Raw genomic sequence first — 25,629 nt, 5'->3', positions numbered from 1 at the left:
CAGTAACAACACATGCCACAGATTGCGAGTTAACTCAAATTACATTTCAGATCTGGGGAGGGGAGGATGTCAGTGGGAGGTTTATGAACAGTATGCTCCAGCTCTGATGTTGTTATAACCAGATGGCTTCAGCTGTATCATTTACAATTAAAAAAAAATAAAAAAAAATAAGGAGAGAGAGAAAGTGTGAAGTTGACAAAGTGTTAATTCAACTGGAAAAATCTGAACAAGTAGCCTCTTTCATGCATCCAAATTCAGAGAACTTTCATGACATGGAGTATACCCTGGAGACATATCTGGCTCTACAGGAAAGGCTGGGACAGACAAGTCCCAGAACTGATTATCTTCCTGCAGGTATATCTCCATCCCTCTGGGAAAGAGGCTGCCAAATCTGTATTTGCTTTCCAGTAAGTACCTCCCCAAAGAAGGGATGGGACAAGTGACGCCAAAACCCATTTACTTCTGGTAGGCATGTCTGAATCCCCAGGAAAGGCTGATCTAGGGAGACTCCCAGAACAGTTGGTCATGCTATCCCAAAAGGGTTGAAAGCTTTGTGGTTTTAACTTTTCAGTAAAAATAAAGCTTCCTTAGATAATTAGACAGCTTTATGCCTCTCAATTAGCTAGCAGCAAACTTTTAAAGTTAGAACGTAGTTATAACTTGGGGATGCCAATTTGCAGCTCTTACAAGGCTGGAGCAGTGGGGAGAATGTGAACAGTTGGCTACATGCTTCACTCTACCTAAAAAGGAAGTGCATACTAAATCCCACACACAGGTTTAGTCAGAGTTTAAGCAACAGATATATTAGGGGAATTTATGAGCCAAGTAAAAGGCAGCATGTATGGTAATGACCTAGCAAACAGGGATGGGTGAGGGGAAACACTTTCCTGCAAGTCACCATTTGATGAAAATATAGACAGCGTCATGATTTAAAACAAAAACAAAACAAAAAACATGAGCATTTGAGTGGAGGTTCTCTCTTTCACACAAGGGACAAAGGCTGTGAAAGGGAATCGTAATAGAATCAGAAATTAGAAACAAAAGTCATCTAATCCATTTCCCAGACACAGCTAAATTGTTCTCTATAGTACATTTCGTGCCTTTTCTGGACATCCTGAAGTCACAACAGTTTCCCACCATCCTGAAGCAGTGTGCTTCAATTTAATCTCCCTGGATATCTGGGCCTAAAGATGACCCAAACAGATGACCTCTCTCCCCTGCATTCAGCCACCCAGCCTTTCATACTGCTGTTATAAACCAGATCAGTTGAACAACTGCGCTCCCTTCCCATATTTATATATAAATACAGACACAGGTAAGGCTAGGGATCAACTTTATGCAGCTAGTATTAAAACAAAATGTTAGCAGATATTGTCAAAATACCTGAGAAGAGGAATAAAATGTAATTTGGCATTGCAGCTCTGTGCACAACCTCCCTTAATAAATCCCATTTGAATTCTGGGAATGGCGTGTCAGTATATACCCTATAGCAGACTGAACGGAACCCTTTGGGAATTGGTTTTCAACTGGGAAGAGTCTAAAAATAGAGGGAACAAGAAAAAAAAAAAAAAAGATACCACACAGTACAAAATAGTAATTATTTATATTTTCAAAAAGAAAAAAAATTACCAGCTATTTTGGAACTTCTTCCCTGTAAGAAGAGTGACTAATAGAAAGGAACAGGACTGGCTCCTAGACAGTCAGCAAGTCAGGTACAAACAGTTGATAAGAATCATTTAGCAACTCAGGACAGGGACCTTTGACGCAGCATTCATGAACAATAATTTTTTTTTTTTTTTTTTTTTTTTTAAAAAAGGGGGAAAAATAAAGCAGGGAAAAATGCCAAAAAAATTTCCCACAATATATAAAAACAGGTAACCATTGTCCTGGTCAGACAGCACACTTCAGAGCACGGATTTCCCGGTCCTGGAAAGCCAATGTAGATTTGCAAAGGCTGACTTTAGTCTATTCACATCCTTCTCAGCACACAGCCTTTTGCTGTCCCTTTTCACTTCAACTTGTCATTCAGTATAAAGAGGTTTTTTTTTGTTTTTGTTTTTTTTTTGCAATCAACAAGTGCTACTAACAGAGAAACTGATCTTCTTGTTGCTGAATGGCATTAAGGAGTTACACAAATGTCCAGTTTTTAGCACAACTGGAAGGACTTAAATTCTTTTATATAAATACTACTGGAGCTCCCACCATGTATTTCCTCTTCGGAACCTCACTGGAAATTCTCTTCTTTTCCTACTCTCTCCAAAACTAAAACGTCCTCTTTGCTCCAGGTGTCTGACGATTTGTTCTGTGCTGTCAGACACAGAGACGTATTTCCCGCCAGTACCACTACTGGGATAGTCTGAGTGGGCAGGTGCTTAACAGAACCCCATATTTGACTCAGCCAAGTCAAAGGGAACACACAGACGATGCAGCAACAGGGATTCGTTAGGTTGAAAGCCCCTGAGCCCCAGGCCCACCCTCCCCCCTCTCCCCAAGTTACTTGGTGCCGTTTTAAAAAGTCTGGGTGTCACAAAGCAGTCTTTCCCCCCACAACAGAGTAAAAGCTCCTCAGATTGCGCTGTCTACCTGATGGTCAAGGTCAGAGCAGCAATGGCTGCTGCCGCTTCCAGAAAAACATGGGGTCATGTGACAGGCACGGCCTTATGATTGCTTCAGTCGCTTACGTGGTGGTCCCAGAAAGGGACACTGTGCAGAGGCCAAAGAGCGATACGCCTCAGCCACCAAATGGGGATGTGATACCACCATGGACTTCCAGCCTGAGGTCTCCATGACATCAGAAGCATGACTAGAAAGAAAACAAAACATTAAAAATCTGGAGTTATTGATTTTGCTGGGTAAACAATATTAAAACAGATTTTTTTTCCACATGCCCTGAGGATGTTCGTTCTCTCTCGTTTGGAATCTCTCTTGTTTAGTGCACACGTTATATTACTTACAGTATGTTCACAAGTTTTGGTCCTGCAGGTCTAGCTTTTGCTTTGCACTGTCCCTTCAGCATGGCAAGATTTAATGATTCAAACATGAATGTTCCAAGGCCAGAAAGACACAATGCATCTCTCTTTTAATCCCCATTCATGACAAGAGATACGATTTCTCCACATAGCTTGGAGACAAGAGAATTATCAGCTAGCACCACAAGAGATTTCAGACATCGATATAGTCAATTTTACTTAGGAAAATATCTGCTATATTAACATTTACAAATATTAATGACTTCTCTCTCCCTCTACTGGTATTTTACATTTTAAAAGTTCTCACCAACACTGAAATGGCGAGACGGTTCGATAGTCTACAGAAAACTCCTCCGCTGAACTGACCCAGAGATAACTCATTAATTCATCCTTAGAAACAATGGCGTTTTCTAGGATGCCAGACAAATTTATGTTTGTATTTGGGTACTACAGACCTATAAGCTTAAAGAAGATCACTACCCTCATCCACTGGGTTTATTAATCACAAGAGGACTGGAGTAAATTCAGTAGTTTGTTTTCTCCTCCAAATTCGTTTCATTCCTGCCCAAGGGTAAGACTGGAGCAAACTTACTAGTTAATGAAGTCCACAGCTTGAGTTTTTAGCTGATCAGCACTGTGTAGGTCAGCCAGGATGAGAATCTCAGCTGCGTTTTCCACAGACAGGTTACTGCACAGTGCATCCTCGCACATCACCTTCAAGCGTTCCAGAGCATACTGCAAAAAAGAAGCCAAATTATGGTTACAATGGAGAAAGCCTTAACTTGATCGGCACTGAAGCTTTATTTGTGTTGCTTCTCCCTTCATTTACAAAGACTATGCTATCATGCTGCACAGACTCTCCACTTCATTAGTTACACACACACAATCTGTATTTATAAGAGGCTTCTGATCAGCAAAAAAGAGTAGAGTAATTATATGCCCACCCTGAGCAGAGGAATGGACAGGCATCATATCAACCATAACTCTTATCCCGGCCTTCTTGTGTTACAGCATTACTGGTGTCGTTGTCATGCTTAAAGATGACCTGGAACTCTCATTTTAAACTCCTATTATCTCAGATATTTCACACTACATATTGCTGAAACCTAATGCTTCTCTTACCCCATTGCTACACATATGGTTCTTGTTCAGTGGACAAACCTATTCTGTTGTAAATGCTCCATAGGTGTTCTTAGTTCCAGTAATGCTTTGGCAGCTTTCACTAGGCTTCTTTGCCATTAATCTGCAAGTCAAGATGAACCTTGCTCAAAACACAAAGTACTACTTTTATATTAAGATGTTAAACAAAGGCCCTTTCTACCTGTTTCCTTTGGTAATCCAAGTAGAAACTGAAAGTCGTCTGAAAAGCCTGGGCAAAAGCCCTACTTTACCTTCTGTTTCTCAAACAGTTTCTAGTCATCCTGTGTTGCAACAGTCTCAGTAGGGCCAGGTCAGTAGTCTGATAAGGAACTGAAGGGGAACACTAAGAAGAAGTGCAGCTATCATATCTCACATACCACTTTCTGCAGCACCTGAATATGTACTGAAACAATCTGTAGACACTATGATCCAGGCTTTGAAAAGCAACCAGTGATCTGGAATGCTGAACTTGACAGCTTAAAAGAATCTGATTTTTAGAAAGTGCTGAGCATCCAGCCTCTTAAAATAAGACTTAATTTAAAAAGTCTTTCAGTTGGGCACCAAAACGTTAAGGCACCTAGAATCACTAGTTACTTTTGAAAATTTTGGCCTGTGTGATCTGATCCTGGAGTTGATGTCTTTTGGATGAAACAAAACTGAGGTCCTGACTCATTATGAATCTCATGATGCCCTTCACAAGTATAAGGCCAGCAATCCCAGTATTCTGACCAAATTCTAGTTGCGTAGTTACATTCAAACTACATAAATTCTCCTAATTTTTAAACACGGTAAGGTTTCCCTCACTTCTTATCTTAAAATGATGAGTATCATTATTGAGTGTTGTTAAAGAGCTGCTGCTTTTCATTTGAGAGGCAACTACACTTCAGTGGTGGATACAGTGATCCTGGTGTATGTTTATAATGCTTTTTGGAACCCTTTGGGATGAGAAGCTGTATTAATGGCAGATCCTCATTAATATGTGAGAGACTGTGTATGAATATCTGGACTCATAAGGACTGCTTAGTTTACCTACAGTCACTACAATGCTGGTGTCTACCTCATTTTTGAAGCTCACAGTATGAAAGGCATTGTGTAAAACTAATTTTTAGACATTCTGGTGGAATTTATTCCATTATAGTTAAGGTTAAAATCAATAGCTTCATATGAGAAGACATTTTTCATGTATAAAAAACTTGATCATAATGGTCCTTTCAGTTTGAACCATGGCATTCATAGCAAGGACAGTTTTCCCCTGCCAAAGAATCTAAGCGAGGATGGCAAGTCTGTTTAATAGTTTGACCTCTATGTGAGAAAGGGAAATATACAAATTAATCTAGTAAATTCTCACTAAAAAAGTGTTTCAACTTGGGGTCAAGGAGGATGTTTTGCAAGCAGTTATTCCATATTACTGTCTGTGTTAATAGAAGCTTAATATTATTTTGAGTATACTGAATAAATTTCTTTCCCCCCATACAATTTTCATATGGATTTTCACTACGAATAACAGCTCCCAATTATGTAACTGGACAAAAAGTAGACATTCTGGTCTCTCAGGTACAAAGTTTTTTTCTTTCTTTCTTAATTACACTTTTGAAAAAACTGCCTAATAGCATCCTTACCCAAGAGACTGAAATAGTGTCTCCTGGGTTTAGAAGACATGTTTTGTTTTGGGTCTAAATACATATTTTCCCCCAAGAGACTGGAAGAGTTCAGAAGAAGCTGTTTCAGGTCTCTTGGGCAAATATTAGATGTTTATATGCTTTCATGAAAGATTCTGTTTCTGCTTTTAAAAAGACACACAAGGAGTTTAAAAGGAAAAGCTATTCAAAGCCAAGAAATTCAAACATAAAGCTGACTCTCTGCCCTTAATATACTTCTGCTCTTTATTTACTCTTGCCTCACTTAAAGATGACATATGAGCTTTCAATCAATACTCTTTAAATACAGAATAAAACACATGGCAATGGTTTACTGTGCCCATGGATCTGCTTGCATTATTCCACATTTTAATTCTAGTTATGCCATTACGAAGCCTCCATATGAAGCATTTCACCTCCACATCACCAGTTTCAATTAGGCCCTGATTAGTAGTGACAGGAAGTAGTTACTATTTGATGGCTGCATGGTGGTTTGTGTGGAACAAAGTTACATGCATCCACATCTTAAAATCCACCACACTAATTGGCACCCACAAGAGAATCCAAGGACTGAAGAAGCATGGAGACTGAACTACGCTCTCACCCCTAGAGGTGGTCCCTCCAGGTCAGAGTTGAGGCACAATGGCAGGGCAGTGTGGAGAATCTTGCACTGCTGCTACCCGTGCTGAACCTGTTTGGTGGATAAATAGAGGACTTTAGTCTCCAGTGCTGTCAAACTGGCACCTTTCACCAGCACTAAGTTCACTTTTAAAAGCAAAAGAAAGGAAATAAAACTTCTGGTTATAGATTAAGAATTTCCACCAGTAAATATGACTCATAGGCCAGCAACGCATCTTCTGTCCTTGGTGCTCCAAAGGGAGGTGGACAGAGGCTGGCAGGCTAGGCCACTGCAGTGCTCTTGCCAGACAAGGACTACTACCAGCCCTCTAGCCAGAATATCCCCCATACCTCCCTGCATTAGCCCTGCAAAGTCACAGCAGGGTTAAGGCAAGAAGCTTCCTCTAGTGCACCCATTTCTCCTCAAACTGAAGACATCATTCTTCATCCCTTATGTTCAGAGCATCCCTGCTAGAAGCTGCCACTACCAGCCAGCCTAGAGGGAAAAAGCAAAGACTAAGACTATGATCCCTGTCTGGCAAAACAGAATGCTACTTTTGAGATTCAGGGGCCCTGGCCACTTATTTCTAGTTCCACTCTGAACTTGCCTCCTACCTCATCCCCAGCTCATACGCTAGACTATGATGAACAGAGATGAACCCTGAGTTCTAAGACAGTTTTTCAAATGAGCACTGGGGACAAATATTTATGACCATCACAAATTTAATAGAACAGAGGTGCTCTATTTCCTCTCACTACTTGAGCTGAGGACAGAATGGTTTGCATTAATTCCTCTTAAGAGTTGCATTTTGTATTTATATCATTTTTTCTATGTTATATAAGACTAGGTCCAGCTAATAGGAGCAGTTCAACAGAACTGCCCAGATGTATTTTTCAGCAAGAAACACAAGTGCATGAGTGCACGTGCACACACATGCTCATTTAACCTCACCCAACACTCACTCCCTTAGTACAGTTCAAGGATCTCTGTGAAAACATCAATGCAGCAATCTCCAAGGCTCACCATGTAAAACAAGGCATATGTCATTGCCAATCCCCCGAACAACCACAAATCCCAACTGTACCTTGTCCGCAGCTGCCAGCAGATCGTCAGCCATTTTGTCGAGATTAGGTGCCTTCCCCGTGTAAATAAAGCACATCATTTCCTTAAAAACTTCAGGTTCCACATCATTGATTTCAACCCGATTCTGTTTCAGGAGAATGAAGATTATTAAGATCCTGACATGATGCTAGAGACAGATCTCTTTACACTAGAGTTTTCTGAATTTTGAAATTATTTATACAGAGAACTCTTAAGCAGCATGTACTACTCACAAAAGTGTGTAGAGGGAGTAAAAAAGGTTCTGTTTTATTTAATATCCTCTAATTGTCCCTCTCCTACCACACACTCTTTCTCCAGGGTAACAAACATCACAACTGTCTCATTGATCTTTCTTCCTCCCTTCAGGGCAGCTAAAGCAGAGTTCTGTATCCAATATGAAAAAAAACCCAAAATGTTCAAAAATTTGCACTCATGAGTTACATCAGCTGCTACCTGACATTCTCAAGTCATCAAGGATATTAAGAATTGACCTGAGATCTAGTCACCCAGCTGAGAAAGCTTCTCTCTTTAGACACTTACCTTTTTACTTTCTTCCATCTCATGTTCAAACATGGCACTGAAAACTGGGGAACGTGCTGGGGGGGGGGGGGGAAAAAATAAAACGAATACAATTAAAATACTAGAGATATAACGTTCAGCTCCTCTGGGGGAGAAGGGGTAATAACCAAATCGCTTTTCCTCCCCAATTTCCTTGGTATTAAGACAGGAAATATTACAAGATAGCAGCAGTCAAAAACTCAAAATACTATTACACCTATAAACTTCTTTGGTGACCAAGTGTCAATGTAACTTCCAAATGTGTAAGTCAGGGTTTCCTGTGGCCCTTCAAACAAGGCTGAAGAGCAAATGCAGAGATCTAATGCAGTCAAATATATTTCATGGCACTGAGCAAAGATGCTTCAGAAAAAGCTGGTAACCTCCCTTCACAGCTGCTCTGGGGGACACATTACAGTGTCAGTCACAAACATCCCTCCCCACCATTCTCATCTAGTGAGGAAGCAGGCAATTCCATTAAAGGGGAAGAGAACCCCCACCCCAGCAACATTATGGCAGTAAATTAGCTGCCATATTCAAAGCAGGATCTTTCACTATAGAACTATAGTTGGCAGGGATCTGAGGCACCTTTTGCTGCTATTTCCTGGAGCATTTTCCTAAAAGCAGAAGTAACTCAAAGACTTATTATGAGAGCACTCCATCTGCCATGATGCTGCTGTCTCCCATCCTGCTAAAACCCGCACAAGTCAATACCGACCTGCCAGTATGGCTTTGTGAGCCTGGAACTCCTGGCCTGCAACACACAGACAGCAGTCCGTGAAGCGAGAATTCTCCCAGAGTCCTCCTAACTCATCCGCCAAGCGGCACTCAGGTACCTTCACCATGTTCATGGTGTTCTGGCCAGAGATATTGACTGAGTCCTGTACCACACTCACCTGAAAAGAAGAAGAGTTTTAATTTGTCTACAACAGGCTTCACTTTCCAGGACATGTGAAGGGAGACAGAGATCAAACCCTCATCGCCCAAACGAAACACAGCGGAAATAGACATATGACCAATTGAAGAGCCATCTATATCAGAGACAGTCTCCATCCAAGTCCTCCCCTGCTAGATACCAAACTAAAGCCACCCCCATCCAATTTGGCAACTCCCTCAATAGGACTGGAAAACAGTCCCCATCTTCTGGACACCATTCCTGACCTAGTTCTTTCTCTAGATCAACTTTTTGGAGTCTACCCCATAGAGAAGCTTTTTCACAGACAATGCTACAAGCAGCTGTCAGAGACAGTGATACACAGGAAAAGTCACAGATGTACAAAGTCTTCTATAATCTAGCACTTGATCAACAGAGCTCATAACAAGAGGAGAGTCTGACTAACATAAGATATATTCTGTGCACCTAATGAGTTGTCAACCCTACAGATTTTTCCACCATTGCCGTCTCTGGTTTAGCTCCAGTATTCCTCTTGCAAAGTTCAGCATCCCCACTTCTTTTACAATGATACTATCTACAAGCAATGAATTTCTATCTTGGGTAAAAGAAAAGGAGTACTTGTGGCACCTTAGAGACTAACAAATTTATTAGAGCATAAGCTTTCGTGAGCTACAGCTCACTTCATCGGATGCATTTGGTGGAAAAAACAGAGCTCTGTTTTTTCCACCAAATGCATCCGATGAAGTGAGCTGTAGCTCACGAAAGCTTATGCTCTAATAAATTTGTTAGTCTCTAAGGTGCCACAAGTACTCCTTTTCTTTTTGCGAATACAGACTAACACGGCTGCTACTCTGAAACCTATCTTGGGTAAGAAAAAGTTGCAACTAGTGTGGGGATTGGAGAACTCAGGGAATTTGGAGAGGATCCCTGGTCACTAGCTCTAATCTCAGCCAAGTTAGGTAGCAACAAAAAGTAGCTACCATGTGATGGCTGTGGAAGCCTATGTGAAATGAGTTAGTAATGCCTAAGGATATGATTTTGTCAGAGAGGCCACGGATTCTGTGACTTTCAAAGACCTCAGTGACATTTTCTACTTCAGCTCTATGCCCTTGGGCAACGGATACACCGGAGCTCCCAGCAGCAGGTGCGGGGGCTATGGTACTGTTAGCTGCGTGCCCTCCCCCCACAATTTTTAGTAAAAGGCACAGACAGGTCATGGACAATAAACAAAAATTCACAGAAGCCCGTGACCTGTCTGTGCCTTTTACTAAAAATAATCGTGACAAAATGTGAACCTTAGTGATATATCTTTCCAATTTCTAGTGGACAGGAATCCATACTGCAAGATGACAAATGACACATTTTTTGGCAGACTCAGATTGGGCAAAGACTGAATGGACCATGGAGATTAAATTACTTTCACCCCATAAACACTATAAAATTGAAGAACACTGATAGGGGCAGCACAAGTGAAATTTGGATGGCTGCAGCTGTACTTGTTTTGTTCTGTCCTATCCAAGGTAAATTTCAAACCCTAACAATATCTGACAAGTGAAGATGGACCTCAAGGAAGGGAAGTTTCTTGATTAAAGAAGAAAGGGAGATTAAGCTTTTGGAGTGAATGTGGGAGATGCCTTAATAAATCTTTTCCCAGTCTTTCCCTGACAAGGTTCTGTAAAAGAAGAAGATTCTCAATTCTTGTATCCTCCTGACAAGCATTATAGACTCAAGGAACCAGCTTTAAGGAAGCAGAGGGAGACCTTCCCTGATAACTCAAAAGGAAGGTTTCGTCAATGCATTAGGTCAAAATTAAGGGCCAACTGGCTACAGGATCTGATGGCTGGACTCAGTTTCTTGACAGCTTTCAGGAAATAGCAGACACCTAAGTACATAAACTATAATGTCTTCTTGACCTGTTAAAAAAAGAGGTCTTCAAGAACAGTGACTTGAACTCAAAGAGCTATGACTGAGGCCCTTCTCAGACTCATCTAAGAGGAATTCCAATCTGAACTCAACAATGAATACTCAGGGTCCAGAATTTTGACTTTGAATCAGCCAAATAAGATTTTCCAGATATCTGCATAGTGAATTCCTTCCTGGAATGAAGAAAATAAATTACCTGGAAAGAATAACCAAAGGACACATTAAGGAAAGACTAAACCATCCACTCTCCAGGCTGCAAATATCAATCCTCTGTAGCCAGTTACTTTCCTGGAATTAGAGAGTGATTTAACAGCAAAAGGTAATGTAGTCTTGGAGAGTGAAACACCACTTGCACAGACAGTCCAGAGAATCTCCAAACTGATGAGCAAGTGGGGTGTGAACTGAAAATGCTAGACAAGGACCATTATTCTCCTCCCCAACTGCATTCTCAATAAGTTGATATCAGGGGTCAGACTTAGAGATGAACAAAACAGAGAAGGTGCAGCTGAGAGAGGAGACAATTAAGCAATCTTCTGGTCTATACAGAACTGTCCTTTAACCTCCCCCACCCAAAAAAAACCCCAACAACCCCAAAACCCTACATACCACTGACAACCCCCACACAATAGTCTCTCAATACCAAGTGTTCCTAATTCCTTAGAGAGCTTCTGAGTGGGAAACGAAAGCACAGATGCAAACAGTAGCACTCGGCACCTGTGGCCAAGCAGAGAAGTGTTAGAAGAGCATATGGCACACCTGTTTATGTGGTAAGAAACTTACAGCATCAGCAAAAGCCAACAAAAGTTCCCTCTCAACAACTTTAAGCTTACAAATTTCATTCCCTTCCCCTCCAGCATCAGCAACCTATAAACTTAAGCTTCTCCTCCTGCACAATGAAAATAGACAGACAGACAGACAGAACAAACCATGGAACAGACAACAGGAAAAAAAGATTGCCATGTGAGACCAGGAACAAATTCTCTTTTTCTCTTGGAGAATGCAGACACTTGGCTTAACGATACGGAATGACAGCTGGGCAAATAATGATTTTTTGGTTCGCTGGCCATTCAAAAAAATTGAAAAAAGTTTCAGTTCATGTCAAAGGAAAACAAGTTTTAGTCACCAATGTATAGAAAGGGTATAGAGAAACTGGTAAGGATCCAGAGGCAAGCAATAAAGATGATCAAAGGGACTGAATGCAAGCCATGTGAGCAAAGGTTGAAGGAACTGGGTATGTTCGGTTTAGAAAAGAGGAGATTAAGGGGGGGGGGATATGGTAGCCGTCTTCAGATATTTGAAAGGCTGCCATAAAAAAAAAGATGGAGAAAAGTTGTTCTCTTTTGCCACAGAAGGCAAGACAAGAGACAATGGGTTCAAACTATAGCGTAGCAGATTTAGATTAAATCTCAGGAAAAACTTCCTAACTGTAAGAACAGTAGGACAATGGAACAGACTGTCTAGGGAGGTTGTAGAAGCTTCTTCCCTGGAAGTTTTCAAAGGAGGCTGGATTGCCATCGGTCTTGAATGGTTTATACATAACAAATCCTGCATCTTGGCAGGGGGTTAGTCTAAATGACTCGTGTGGTCCCTTCTAACCCTATGATTCACAGAACAGGAAGAGGAGGAGCTGGCGGTACCCTCCTTACAACTTTTAGCTCAGTGATTAGGGCGCTCTCCTGGGACATGGGAAACCTGGGTTCAACTCCTCCCTCTGCCTAATGGAGAAGGGATTTGAAATTGGGTCTTCCACATTGCAGGACAATGCCCCAACCACCAGCTATGGGATATTCTGGTGTGGGTCTTTCTCCATCTTGCCTCTTGAAGCTGTTCCACTTTTTAGAAGTAATTACATAGTAACTGAAGCAGGAACTTGAAGTCAGATCTCCCACATCCTTGGCGAGTGCCCTAACTACCAGGCTATAAAGTCACATTCTCTTTCCCTGGCCCACTGACTATTCATTGTGATTCATGGCAATTCATAGTCATTCATAATAAATAATAATAATAAAGGAAAGAAACAAAAATTGCTAAAGCTACACAGGCCTCATCCGAAACATTTTCCCCAACCATAAAAACATTACCACAAAATTAAAGCATGACCCCAACCATGACACTAATGGCTCAACAGTTAGCACATTACTGATTGAATAAGTCTCTTAAACGAGGTGTCTGCTGAGGCAAATGGATACAGTCTATAATGTTGGAAGAAATATGCAGAGGAAAATAGCCACCCCTGTACAACTATAATTGAAGCCTTTCCTTTTTTGGTTCAGGAGACTGCTGCAGCAAAAGCAAAAACTTTACCCTCATGAAAAATCATGTCCGTGATACATAGAAAAAGGGGTCCAGCTGTCCCTGCCTTCTGGCAAAGATCCATAGGTACCAGGAACACTAATTTCCAGTAAAGGATGAAGAGAAAAGAATGCTGGGGCTCAAAGACAGACACTTTAAGAACTAGATTAAAAACCAATATTTTCAGACCTGGATGTCAAATAAAACTATATAACTGTATTTAGGCACCTAACTTTAGGTATCCTGGTCTGAAATTTGGTTTATGGCTCTACTGTGCTTTGGAGGCCTCCAAATAGCTGTAGATAAGATACTGCCCACAGGAAACTAGAGGACAGAGAACCCACTTGAAAATTCCCCACTCTTTTCCTCAGGGAGGCTAGAACACACTCAGAAAACACAGAAAACTAAAGGAGAAGCCCTTTTCTAAATCTCACTAGTGAATAATTGGAATGCCCATTTCTTATCAGAGATACTTGGAAACACAACATTGAGACTGGGATTTTCAGAAGTACCTGGGTGACTTAAAAGCAGAAGTTTCATTGAAAGTCCACGAAACTAGTGTTCCTAATTCAGTGAGGCACTTTTGAAAATCTCACTGAGCAAATACAATACAGATCACGTAATATACTAGAAAAAGGATTTTCTAACGCTCTCAGTATTCACCAAAAATCTGCTCCCATTTAAATTAATGCTCCAACTGACGTTAATGGTAAAATGTTTGGAACTAGGACAATACTGAGCACTTTTAAAAAGACCCTCCCTAAATGTACGCTTTTGAGAGGGACCTTCATAACACTCTTGGAAATCTTTCATTTCTCCAAAAATTATTTCTCACGAGCTAGGTCAACAGCAAAAAGATTACTTGTTTGGTGTTACAAGCATACACTCTGGAAGAATATGTCCTTTTGCACATAAAGCAAAATTTCAAGCCATTCACGATCAGTCTAAGAACTGTTCAATGCATCTCTGACAGTTTACATAAATTACCACTGCCGTGTCCTCTTCAGAGGTGCATACTATCCATGTGGCTTGTTCTTGAACTCCAAAAGGTATATCTACGTCTTTCAATTTCAAGATATTTGTGTGCAGTTCTTGATCCCCTACAGTCCCAAACCGTTGCAGTTTTTAATTCAAATGCACTCTAACTCACATGGGGAGTCCCTGCTCAGTTTGAACACTGGATTCGTCTCATAGCGACAGCCCTTCAGAATTATTCCTGCGTAGCTACCAGCTGAAACATTTTCCCAAAGAACTGGGCAATAATCAGTCATTAGCTGAAGTTCTCCCTTTGACTCAGACAGGTATCAGAGGTTTTACTCTATGACACCCTTTGTAGAGGAGTAAATTCTTAGGGACCCAAGCAAGGTATATATTTAACAATCAAAAAATACACACTGCTATAAAGAAATGTTTCCTACTGTAAGAGTGATGTACGGTGGGTAAGTTTAGGAATCTTCATATTACATCTTCTCCATCACCAAATTTATTCGTGGACTCACTTATATTATCAAGTATTTGGGACCAAAAACCCCCCCGAGTTGATTATTATTCCAGTGAGTGTCAAATCATGTGTTGTTGATATAGAACCAGAACTGGAATGACAAGGAGCATCTGAATGTGTTTGGTTGTTGTCCTTTACCTCTGCAGGGTAACCGCAGAAATACAGCAACCAAAAATAAATGAAGTGGCAATATTGTAGTCAGTCACAAATTAATAAAAATAAAAAAAAATAATTCCATACAGCACTGTAAACATAGCCAACATTCCTCCCCCACAGGGTGTCCACCTGTGACTCCTTAAAAACCAATCCTGAAAGACAGTTGTAAGTATCTGAAGCCAAGAGAATTGCTAGTATTTCAGCTGATCAGAGAGACACTTACCTCACAGAAGAGAGTGAGTTTGTCATCTGGAAGAAGTCCATTGGCCTCATCCAAGAGAAAGTCTCTTCTAATGAACTTCTTGAATCCCCAGTCCTTGCCCTGTACAAATCGATACGCTCGCTGGCTCTCTGAAAGACAGATATGTTGATTCAAACAAATGCAGGTGCTGTTAGCATGAACAAACATAGAACACAAGTAAGTGACCCAAACAGATAAGAGCTACATACCCATTGCTTTTGTTTCTTCTCCTTTAGCATTGAGGATGGAGAATTTGAACTTTGCACGAACTTCACTCTTTGGACAGCTAACCAATAATAGGTAAAGGGACAGATAATCTTTACTTTCTTCATCCAAGCCTTTAGGGTTCACACGCAAACACCTGTAGAAATAGACATCTGCATGAGATGTTCGGAACAGTTTTCTGGCAAGGCCTTCACAGCTTTCAATGGAAAAGTATTATAAAAGTTTACACAATAAAGTGTACAGCAAACAAGTTCTGCTACACTGATCATTGACTAAGGTAAACAAAACAAGAACACTGTGATATTTCTTCTAGTTCACAAATCCTATATCGGCACTTAGATTGGTCCAGAAATATGAATCTGTCTACAGGACAATCAATCAATACAAAAATCATGAAAGGGCTACATACTTATTAACGGTCTCCATTAGCAAAGTATAAAGACCATAAACTACAGAGACAGATCCTGATGTTCTTCATGTTGTATGCACCTAAACACTGTGCCAAGGCAACACATTTTTTCCTGAGTGTATGTTGTGTGTGCCCAAGGGAACCAGGACCTCTCTGCAGTTTAGATAAGTTTGATATTTCCCAGTCTGCTAAGAGCATTAACGTATCTCTCCAGTCTGTATATGCTGGGTGATAAGTATCTTCTGCTATGTTTCTTACCATTTCAGTTTATCATTGGCTCCTGATGAAAAGGTTGAACTTTTGATGACCTCACCCATTTCCTCCCGGCAGAAGCTGAAATTGTTTATAGTCCACATGTATGAAAACTTTACCACCTTAATCTGAAGATTCAAAACAAGGAAGCAATTCAGGGTCATGCTTGTGCACAATGAGCAGGTATAGGAGAAGAACTATACTAATCCAAGGACATCATTAAGATCTGCCCACACCCATGATTGCACTGCATAGCAACCTATGGTGGGTTCTGCCAAGGCACTTGACTTCCTTGCATGTGTGAAAAGTAACCCAAGGGAAGCAAAAACTAATCTAATTCTATATATAGCTGCATGTCCAAAATGGACCATCACAACTTTTTTAGTCTACCTCAGGAAGTTCTATAAAAGTGAAACAGGAAAGAAGGGGAGATAGACAAATTGGTCTCCCTCTGACCTGACTCAGCCCATGCTGCTTCCATTCATAGGCAGATCCACAAGAAAAAACAGTGAGTTTAGAGATGGAGCAGTCTAAATATTTGTATCTAAATCTGATGTAGTCCTAGTTGCATTGGTTTAGTTAGTTGGTAATTAGACTTTCACCTCTGAAAACCTGGGCTCTAAATTTGATTAGATCACCAAGCTTCTTTTTGTATGGTGTAAATCTTAGTAAACTGACCATCTGAGCACACTGTGAATTTACCTGAGTGTAGCACCAGCTTTCTGCTACAGGTCCACTCGACATTTCTGCCGGAGGAGGAGGACTCGGCACCCTTGACATCGCCAGTTTGAAGATTAAACAGGATTTCACAATTCAGTGAAAGAAATAGCTATGCTGTCTTCACCCTACCTGGCCCCCCAAAAGAAGAAAAGGGCAATTCCATTAGAACTTGCAGTTCCATTAGAACTTGCAGGACATTTGCATAAACAAAACAAGAAGTCACACTCACCCCCTCCTTTCAACATCTTTAGACAAAAGCATGGTTAGGGTGTCTACGCAGCATCCAAGGTGTGAGTGCAGCTTGAGTAGACATATCAGCACTATTAAAATAGCAGCGTAGATGCAGTGGCATGGGCTTCAGCGTGGACTAGCAATGGAAGTACATACCCAGGGTCCTTGGCGTTGAAGCGCATGCTAGCATATCTACACTGCTATTTTTAGCAGAATAGATAGGAAAAAGCTGGCACAGGTATGTCTACCCAAGCTGCAATTACACCTCTGACTGAAGTGTAGACATACGCTTAGAGAGAGAGAAATCTGAGACAAAGACCATATTCACTCATGCTTTCAATATATGAACTCTTGATAGGAACAAAACCAGAATATGGACCCTACTCCTAGACTAGGGCACGGCCCTCCCTGCTTGAGCTGGATTTACTGTTGTTCATCTGAACTAGATGACCTCCTGAGGTCTCTTCAAACCCTAATATTCTATGACTCTCCTAGACTATCAATTAAGGTCCCTGACATTTACTCCTCATTTTCTTCTCATACATGGCTGTGTGAGAAATGGTGTTCCTGATCTGAGTAGAACATACAGAAGTTAGTACATAATCCAAACTTATTCCAATTGTGGGGTTTGGCTTTATTGGTGGTTGAAGCACCAACACCACAAAAAACTTCAGCCTAAGCTTTCTCTCAAAACTTTGCTTAGAGGGACACCCCTCCCCCCCCACACCTTTATATGGTGAAGTTCACAACCCACAACCACCATGATGAGTCAGCAGAATTTACTCAGCTGCTGTACAGGGTTGTGAAAAAAACCCAGAATTGTTCTGTAAATGAACAACCCACTTGTTTTGCACCCCTTAGGTTTTAATTAGGATTTTTCTTTTATTGTGTGGAGGAGGGGGGGGGACCCTAGGCAGTTGGTAGGATTCATTAAAAAAAAAAAAAAAAAAAGCACCAAAACTTTACTTCATAAACATTTGCATTAACACATGTATTTCAATTTTTTATTTTTAAAAATACTAGAAACAATAGGATCTAGCTTTCATTCACAGATTGTAATTATTCTGAAAAGTTAAGAGAGAAGTGGTAATGACATATGGGTGGTTCTTATGCTTATTAAAAACAATGAGAAAATTATACAACTAACAAGAAATTTAGAGAAAAGGGATGGAGGTACTAGTGATTGGAGAAGGGGCATGGCCAGTTTGTGGACTCAACTGTTATTGAATGTTCACAAGATGGGAGTGGGAAATGTTACAAGGACTTGCTTTGCAAGGATCTATAAGCTTCCGGAAGGTGGTCATGGCACTTGAAACTATAGTTCTGTTTAAAGCTGGCTTTATTTTTCAGTTTTCATATGGCTGAATTCACTATGCGGTTGTTTCTCATTCTAATTGCAGTAAACATGGAAGCTGATGGTCAACAGAGTGAACAGAAGATTAGTGTTTAGTGATTACTAAACAGTGTATGAATGTATCTGATTTAACGTCTCTGAAGTTGAAGGAAGCGGTAAAACAAAAATAACGGATTATATAGTGAATCACAGGTTTCAGAGTAGCAGCCGTGTTAGTCTGTATTTGCAAAAAGAAAAGGAGTACTTGTGGCACCTTAGAGACTAACAAATTTATTAGAGCATAAGCTTTCGTGAGCTACAGCTCACTAGTGAGCTGTAGCTCACGAAAGCTTATGCTCTAATAAATTTGTTAGTCTCTAAGGTGCCACAAGTACTCCTTTTCTTTTTATATAGTGAATGGTTCTTAATAATAATCCTATTAACAACAACTGGTTAAGAGCAACATTGTGCTGGGAACCAATCCCTTCCCATTGACTCTAATGTTAATGGGACTTAAGTCACATGCCTGTCACCAGTATCCAACTGACAACTTTTTGATGCCCCTTCCCTGGCTGCAGGCCAACAAACCTGTCTGAGGCTGCAGGCGGGGCAGCAGTAGGAAGGGGGACTGAAGCCCGGATGTTGGGGCTTTCCGTGGGGAGCAGATGCTGGAGATCTAGAGGGCTACACAATACCTCTCTGTGCTGCATCCTGCTCTTGCAATTGGGCCCTAGGTTTGGCAAATCCCAGCACTTCCTTCCTGGGTATCTGGCTGGTGAATCTTGCCCATATGCTCAGGGTTTAGCTGATCGCCATATTTGGGGTCGGGAAGGAATTTTCCTCCAGGGCAGATTGGTAGAGGCCCTGGAGGTTTTTCGCCTTCCTCTGTAGCATGGGGCACAGATCACTTGCTGAAGGATTCTCTGCTCCTTGAAGTCTTTAAACCACGATTTGAGGACTTCAATAGCTCAGACATAGGTGAGAGGTTTTTCGTAGGAGTGGGTGGGTGAGATTCTGTGGCCTGCATTGTGCAGGAGGTCAGACTAGATGATCATAATGGTCCCTTCTGACCTTAATATCTATGCATCTATGTGCCCTTCTTGCCTGAGCCCCACAGACCTCGCTGCTGCCCTGCTCACAGCCTCCCCTTCCAGCTGCAGGTAAGTCTGCAGGGCTGCAGCCAGGGAAAGCACACCCTAGCACTTCCTTCACTAGCTGCAGCCATGCAAATCTATCTTCCTCTTACTGGCAACCTTTAGATAGATCATCAGCTTTTTTTCTGGGAACCAACAGGTTGCTAATACGTGGATTCTACTGTAGTTAATAAAAAATTCTTGCAATGTAAAATGTAAACACTGTCAAGTGTTAAGTAACAAACTTAAAAAGGGACGCTTGCTCATTTTAAGAAGTGTAGGAAGTCAGCTTATTCAAGATCAAATGCGCCATAACAAAATTGTTTACTAAAGCAGAAGAACAAATTATGGATATGTTTGATGAGCCTCAAGTGAGACACGTTGACTATCACTGCTGTAATCAAAGACAACCAACATAATAATTTAAGTTCCTTTTCCAGGCTTCCAGCATCTCTTCAACATTAGTTTCATTCAGTAGCAGTGTCTGCCATATTTGACACCCAAAATATGACAAAAATCAGTCTGATTATATCATTAAAAAACCCATCCACAACCCCAAAAGGCTCCGTCGATACCTCCCAGGAGCCCCGGGCGATCTCGAGCAACAATGAGGAGGACATTGTTGATGAGAAGAATGTGAGGCAGACAAGCAGAGGATCCATTCTCCCAGACAGCCAAGAACTGTTTTTAACACTGGAGCCCATCCCTTCACAGTTGGCAGTGGAGCGTGATGCTGCGGAAGGCACCTCTGGTGAGTAAACATTTCCAATCAAACTGTAGGGGTTACATGCTATTATTTTTTAATATTAATCTGAACAAAAAAGTAGGTGTAGTGGATGGCCCGGGAATCCTCCATGGAGATCTCTAGGAAGCTTTCATGGAGGTACTCTGCAATCCTTTGCAGAAGGTCTCTGGGAAGGGCTGCCTTACTTTGTCCACCACAGTAGGACACTTTCCCGCACCACTCCAGTATTAAGTCTGCTGGCATCATTGCAGCACACAGCATTGCGGCATAAGGACCAGGTCTGTACCCAGACACTTGCAGCATCTGCTCCCTTGCTGCGTCTGTTACCCTCAGGAGAGTGATATCGCACAGGGTCACCTAGGGGAAACAGGGAAAGTTTTCAATGCTGGCCTTTAAACCGCAAACAATTCAACAAGTAATCTGCACCGTTTGGTGAAATCTGGGTCACAAAACCACACCTTCCAAAACGTGCCGTGGTTGTGGTTGGAAGGGATCACCGTGTAGTGTAGCATTGGAAAAAAAAAAAAAAAAAAAAAAGGGGGTGGGGGGAAGTAGCAGTAATGTCTCTCCAGCTGATGATTCTCCTTTCAGCACAACCCACTGTTATCTCCCCCTTTAGCTACTTCCTCACTTGTACTAATGCCTATTTTCTTCATCTTAAATAATAATTACCCATGTGTTACTATAGGAATGCTTTATGAAAGTCAAGATAGATTAAGTCTACCACATTTTCCTTGTCTAAGAAATCAGTTATCAAAAAATCAGTTTAGTCTGATATGATCCAACTTTAGTAAACCCATTTTACATTTTATCTCATTTACATCCATGTGTTTCTTCATTGTTTCTTTCAAAATTTGTCATAAAGACTTGCATACTATTGACTTCCCCTGTACTCAGAAGATGTATACTGTGTGCTCTCACATCTTAATTAAAGGGGTACTGGGGTTGAGTCTTTATTAAAGATATCTCCAAAACGTTGATCAGTCACTGAAATTAAACATGTTAACAACCAAAAGTCATTTTTGACTAGTGTAGCTAAACATCCCTTCCTTGCTCAATTGCTCAACTTTCACGTGACTCTGGTAATGGCACCACTTATCTCCAGTCACCATAGAGTCTGAGGATAGATAAAACCTAAAATTCCAATGCAGCAACAAGAAACACCCTAACCATTCTTTTCTGAAAAAGCAACAACTTCTCATGCCTTCTTTATACAGAATAAAAGGGGGGGGGGAGGCGCAGTGCAGGGAGAGATCCAAGTTTTTCCCTCCCACTTTTAAGCACTCCTCTAGAGTGTGTTTGCAACCCAAGTTCTGTAGCATTCTTCTAATGTATGAGAAACGGGAAATGAAACTAACAGACCAGTCTAATCTCATAATACAATCAGAAGAAAGGGGAAAAGGTAAACAGAGCAACATAAAAAGGGGATTAGAATTCGATTTTTAAAATCACTTCAGTTTCAAGAGTTTAAGATGCTAAGTAATTTAAAAAAAAAAAAGTAATTTAAGACTTTATCGTCTCGCTTCTTTCATTTTCAGGCCAGAAGTTGATGAAACAAGCATGCTTCAGTAGACTGAAACAAACACTTTGACTTCAGTGAGGAGAAGTTGATTACAAACACGCTAATTAATTTCACTTGTATTGGACACCACTGGTAAAGTGCTTCTATAGAGACTGACAGTACTTTAATTCCTTAATAGCCTCGTTCAGAAGTTGCATGCAGGACATTTTTTTAAAAGGGTAGGTTTCCTCCTAACTCATTGTGAGAAATACTGTAAGTTAACAATCATCATAAAAATGCACTACAGGCTCAAGGCATGCTGAGACAAGACCAACACACTTCTGAAACAGTAAGAGAAAAAATAATCAGTTTAGTTTTCTTTTTAAACAGAGATCATAACTTTGTGGAATGCAGCAGATACTGATATTAAATATTGACACCAAGAACATCTCCCCATCCCTCTACAAATATGGATTTCACATTTCAGTGCTAAGCATTAAACTTCAACCCAGAATGATCCATTTTACTGCCTCTAGATAGCTCTCCCTCTCTACACAGGGACTTCAGAAGCAGTTTATAGTATTCTATATATCCCTTCGCAGCACAACTGCTGAAGCCACAGTGTAAAACATTAACTTGTAGGTTAACAGAAATCTCCACATTAGTATTTCTACAGAATGCCTTCCAGTGACATTACAAGGCCATGGTGCTGCTAGCCTTGTATGACATTAAGAAAATCATCATCTAAGATGATGCCAACATGAAAAGGAACATGTCAGCATGAATCCCAACTATAGTGGAGAGGACAGAAATGAGGCCCTAGAGGTCAAAAAATTATTTTCAACTCTGTTACACTAAATATGGAGAGTGCTTTTGACAGATCTGCACTGTGGAGAAAAGCACTGGTTACAGTAATTTTTTATCTATATTTTATTGCTTTCTTAAAGAAGAAAACTGTGGATACAACATGATAAAATTGTATGCGAGAGTATCATGCAGAATACATCTAGATATATATGAATATATTAGTTACACTGGTTAGATACAAGGAAAAGTGTTTTCTTAAAGTTAAAAGGAATGGAGAGTTTGGGTGGTGAACTGATTTATTTGCCCTCTTAGTTTGCAAACGAGTCACATTAACCTCTAGTACTTACCACTTACTATAGTAAGTGGTCCTAAATTTTCAAAAGTGACTAGTGATTTTAGGTGTCCAACACTTTCTGAAAATCAGATTCCTTTAAAGGTGACTTAAATTGGACACCCAGAAATTTAGGCACCTAAATATCATTAGTCATTTTGAAAAATGTAGGCTACAGACCAGAGTGCTAGTTTAAAATGAAATGTGCCATAAAGCTACATATACGTCAATGTGCCATTTTTGGGAAAGGGGTTAGTAAGTTTCTCCATAATTAAACACAGAAGGTAGGTAGAGGGGGAACAGCTCTTTTACAAGTAGCAGGCTACTGAATCTCTGATAGTCATAAGGCATCTAAGTTTGAATCATTGTTTATTTGCCTGTTGTATTGAGTATTATTCAGTGCAAGCCCCTCCAGATTTTAAAAAAAGAGGTTTAGTGGGTTATAGATCTGATTTGGCTTTTCATGTGATCAAAAAAATTGAATGGCTAGTAAAGTCCACCAGAAATGGTAGCGGTCCCCTCTAAGGTTAAACAGTTTCCACAGAAATACTTTTTAAAGCTCTTCTGCTCAAGTTCATTTTTGTTCCACAGTCTCCAGGTAATAAACACCAAAAGCAGTTACATTTTGAAGTATCAGCCATTTGAGGGGCAAAGATATAAGACAACACCACCACCAAGAACGTATATAGCTATCTTCCATCTGTGTATCTCAAAATGATTCCTAAAATGAATTTAAGCAGTTTCATCTCCACTTCACCAATAGGGAAAGGATCAGCAACTTGCTCAAAAACATAAGCAATTCTAAGGAGTACTTGTGGCACCTTAGAGACTAACAAATTTGTTAGTCTCTAAGGTGCCACAAGTACTCCTTTTCTTTTTGCGAATACAGACTAACACGGCTGCTACTCTGAAATAAGCAATTCTGTGGGCTAGTAATAAAACTCAGGAATCCTTACTCCCAGTCCCCTTTTCAAAGTATAGACTACACCTTCTCTCTTGAGAGGAGTAAGTTCCATCTTGGCTGTTCTCTAAGCTACCAGATTTTGCTATTACACACACTATTTGTATACTCCTATTACAGAAAATTGTTTATCTTTTATCAGCTCTAGTAGCCTTTATACAAGAGAGAGAAAGAAACTAAACATCAAACACATGAACCTAAATATAAGTGAAATAGCCCTACATACCTAACTGCTAATTTTACATGATATCATTTCCCCCCATAAAGCTTAGACAAGCAGGGTAATAAAGTTATGACAAGATGCTAATAGAGTGCAGATGTGGTCACCCCATCTCAAAAAGATCTATTGGAATTGGGAAAGGTTCAGAAAAGGGCAACAAAAATTATTAGGGGTATGGAACAGCTTTCATATGAGGAGAGATTAAGAAGATTGGGACTTTTCAGCTTGGCAAAGAGACGACTAGGGGGGCGGATATGATAGAGGTCTATAAAATCATGATTGGTTTGGAAAAAGTAAAGAAGGAAGTTTATTTACTCCTTCTCATAACACAAGAACTAGGGGTCACCAAATGAAATTAATAGGCAGCAGGTTTAAAAACAAACAAAAGGAAGTATTTCTTCACACACAACACACAGTCAACCTGTGGAACTCATTGCCAGAGGATGTTGTGAAGGCCAAGACTATAACAGGGTTCAAAAAGAACTACATAAATTCATGGAGGATATGTCCATCAATGGTTATTAGCCAGAATGGGCAGGGATGGTGTCCCTAGTCTGTTTGCCTGAAACTGGGAAAGGGTGACAGGGGATCACTTGATGACTCCGTGTTTTGTTTATTCCCTCTGGGGCACCTGGCATAGGCCACTGTTGGAAGACGGTATTGCATTAGATGGACCTTTGGTCTGACCCAGTATGGCCATTCTTGTGTTCTTATGAGTTGTAACAAATGGCCTACTAGATCAGTGGTTCTCAAACTTCTGTATTGGTGACCCCTTTCACACAGCAAGCCTTTGAGTATGATCCCCCTTATAAATTAAAAAAACACATTTTTAAATATTTAACACTATTCTAAATGCTGGAGATGAAGCGGGGTTTGGAGGTGGAGGCTGACAGCTCACGACCCGCCACGTAATAACCTCATGAGCCCGAGAGGTCACGACCCCATCTTGAGAACCCTTGTACTAGATTGCCATACTTTTTAAAAGGCCCAGTGGGGGAGAAGGATCTAGATTTCTCTTTATTTCAGAAACAGTTTTAGTCTGGTATTTGTGAATATGAATCTTTCTAAAGACACTCTGCATGCCATTAAATGGTTTAAAGACAGCCAGTCTCCCAGGATCAGTGCACTTCACCCCTAGCTCAACCCACCATACCCATACGTATCGGCTCTGTAGCAAACCATAAAGAAAAGAAAAACAAAAACAAAAACAGGTACAATCTCCACACAATTGAGTAACAGATGTTAAAAAGGTAGGAAAATCTTGCCACTGTCCTTGCTTACAAAACACACTAGAGAAATACTCGTCCAACGCACAAAGATGCCCAAACATGTCCTTAAGTCTACCAATTTCAATTAGTGGAACAAGCTCTTTAAATTCAACGGTAAACAGTTTTCTGACATAGCCAGATATTAAACCAGTTTTTAAAAGATCTATAACTACATGTTCTAAATATACTTAGTATACAAAATCTTTAAACATTTAGAATATTCATTGCGCTTATTTCTATACAAATACTCACCAATATGTAACACTATTGCTTAGTAACAATGCTGGTGTCTCTTGTGCTGTGAACACACCATGAAGCCTGGACCAGCTTCTGTTTATACAGAAATTTTAGGAAGACATTTCATAAACAGTTTGGACATCAAATTTTTCCCTGGCAGGCAAGAGAGGGGATAGACAAGGAGGGCGCACAAACAAATGGCAAGTCGTAGGAGTTAGCAGCAGAAT

General features: G+C 40.5%; 1 protein-coding gene across 12 annotated transcripts in view; it reads right to left on the bottom strand.

Annotated features, from left to right (window-relative positions):
* Positions 1–1,584: 1,584 nt before the first annotated feature.
* LOC119848895 (speckle type BTB/POZ protein) overlaps positions 1,585–25,629 on the bottom strand; it is a 40,386-nt gene continuing 16,341 nt past the window's right edge. For 6 of the 12 annotated variants that reach the window (XM_038385249.2, XM_038385252.2, XM_038385259.2 and 3 more), the window contains 9 exons: positions 16,618–16,764; positions 15,922–16,043; positions 15,239–15,390; positions 15,012–15,139; positions 8,740–8,917; positions 8,007–8,062; positions 7,450–7,572; positions 3,562–3,704; positions 1,585–2,803 (listed from right to left, as the gene is read on the bottom strand). In XM_038385249.2, the coding sequence (XP_038241177.1) occupies positions 2,659–2,803; positions 3,562–3,704; positions 7,450–7,572; positions 8,007–8,062; positions 8,740–8,917; positions 15,012–15,139; positions 15,239–15,390; positions 15,922–16,043; positions 16,618–16,695 (1,125 nt within the window). In that variant the 5' untranslated portion in view covers positions 16,696–16,764 and the 3' untranslated portion in view covers positions 1,585–2,658. Of the gene's footprint in view, positions 2,804–3,561; positions 3,705–7,449; positions 7,573–8,006; positions 8,063–8,739; positions 8,918–15,011; positions 15,140–15,238; positions 15,391–15,921; positions 16,044–16,617; positions 16,765–20,262; positions 20,435–25,629 lie in introns of all 12 variants that reach the window. The other 6 variants (XM_043503569.1, XM_038385258.2, XM_043503571.1 and 3 more) reach the window with 2 other exon arrangements.

This window comes from Dermochelys coriacea, chromosome 27, assembly GCF_009764565.3.
Source record: "Dermochelys coriacea isolate rDerCor1 chromosome 27, rDerCor1.pri.v4, whole genome shotgun sequence".
In the NCBI taxonomy this organism is placed as follows: Eukaryota; Metazoa; Chordata; order Testudines; family Dermochelyidae; genus Dermochelys; species Dermochelys coriacea.
Note: the sequence above shows the minus strand (reverse complement) of the source record. Positions and strands in the feature narration are given on the sequence as shown.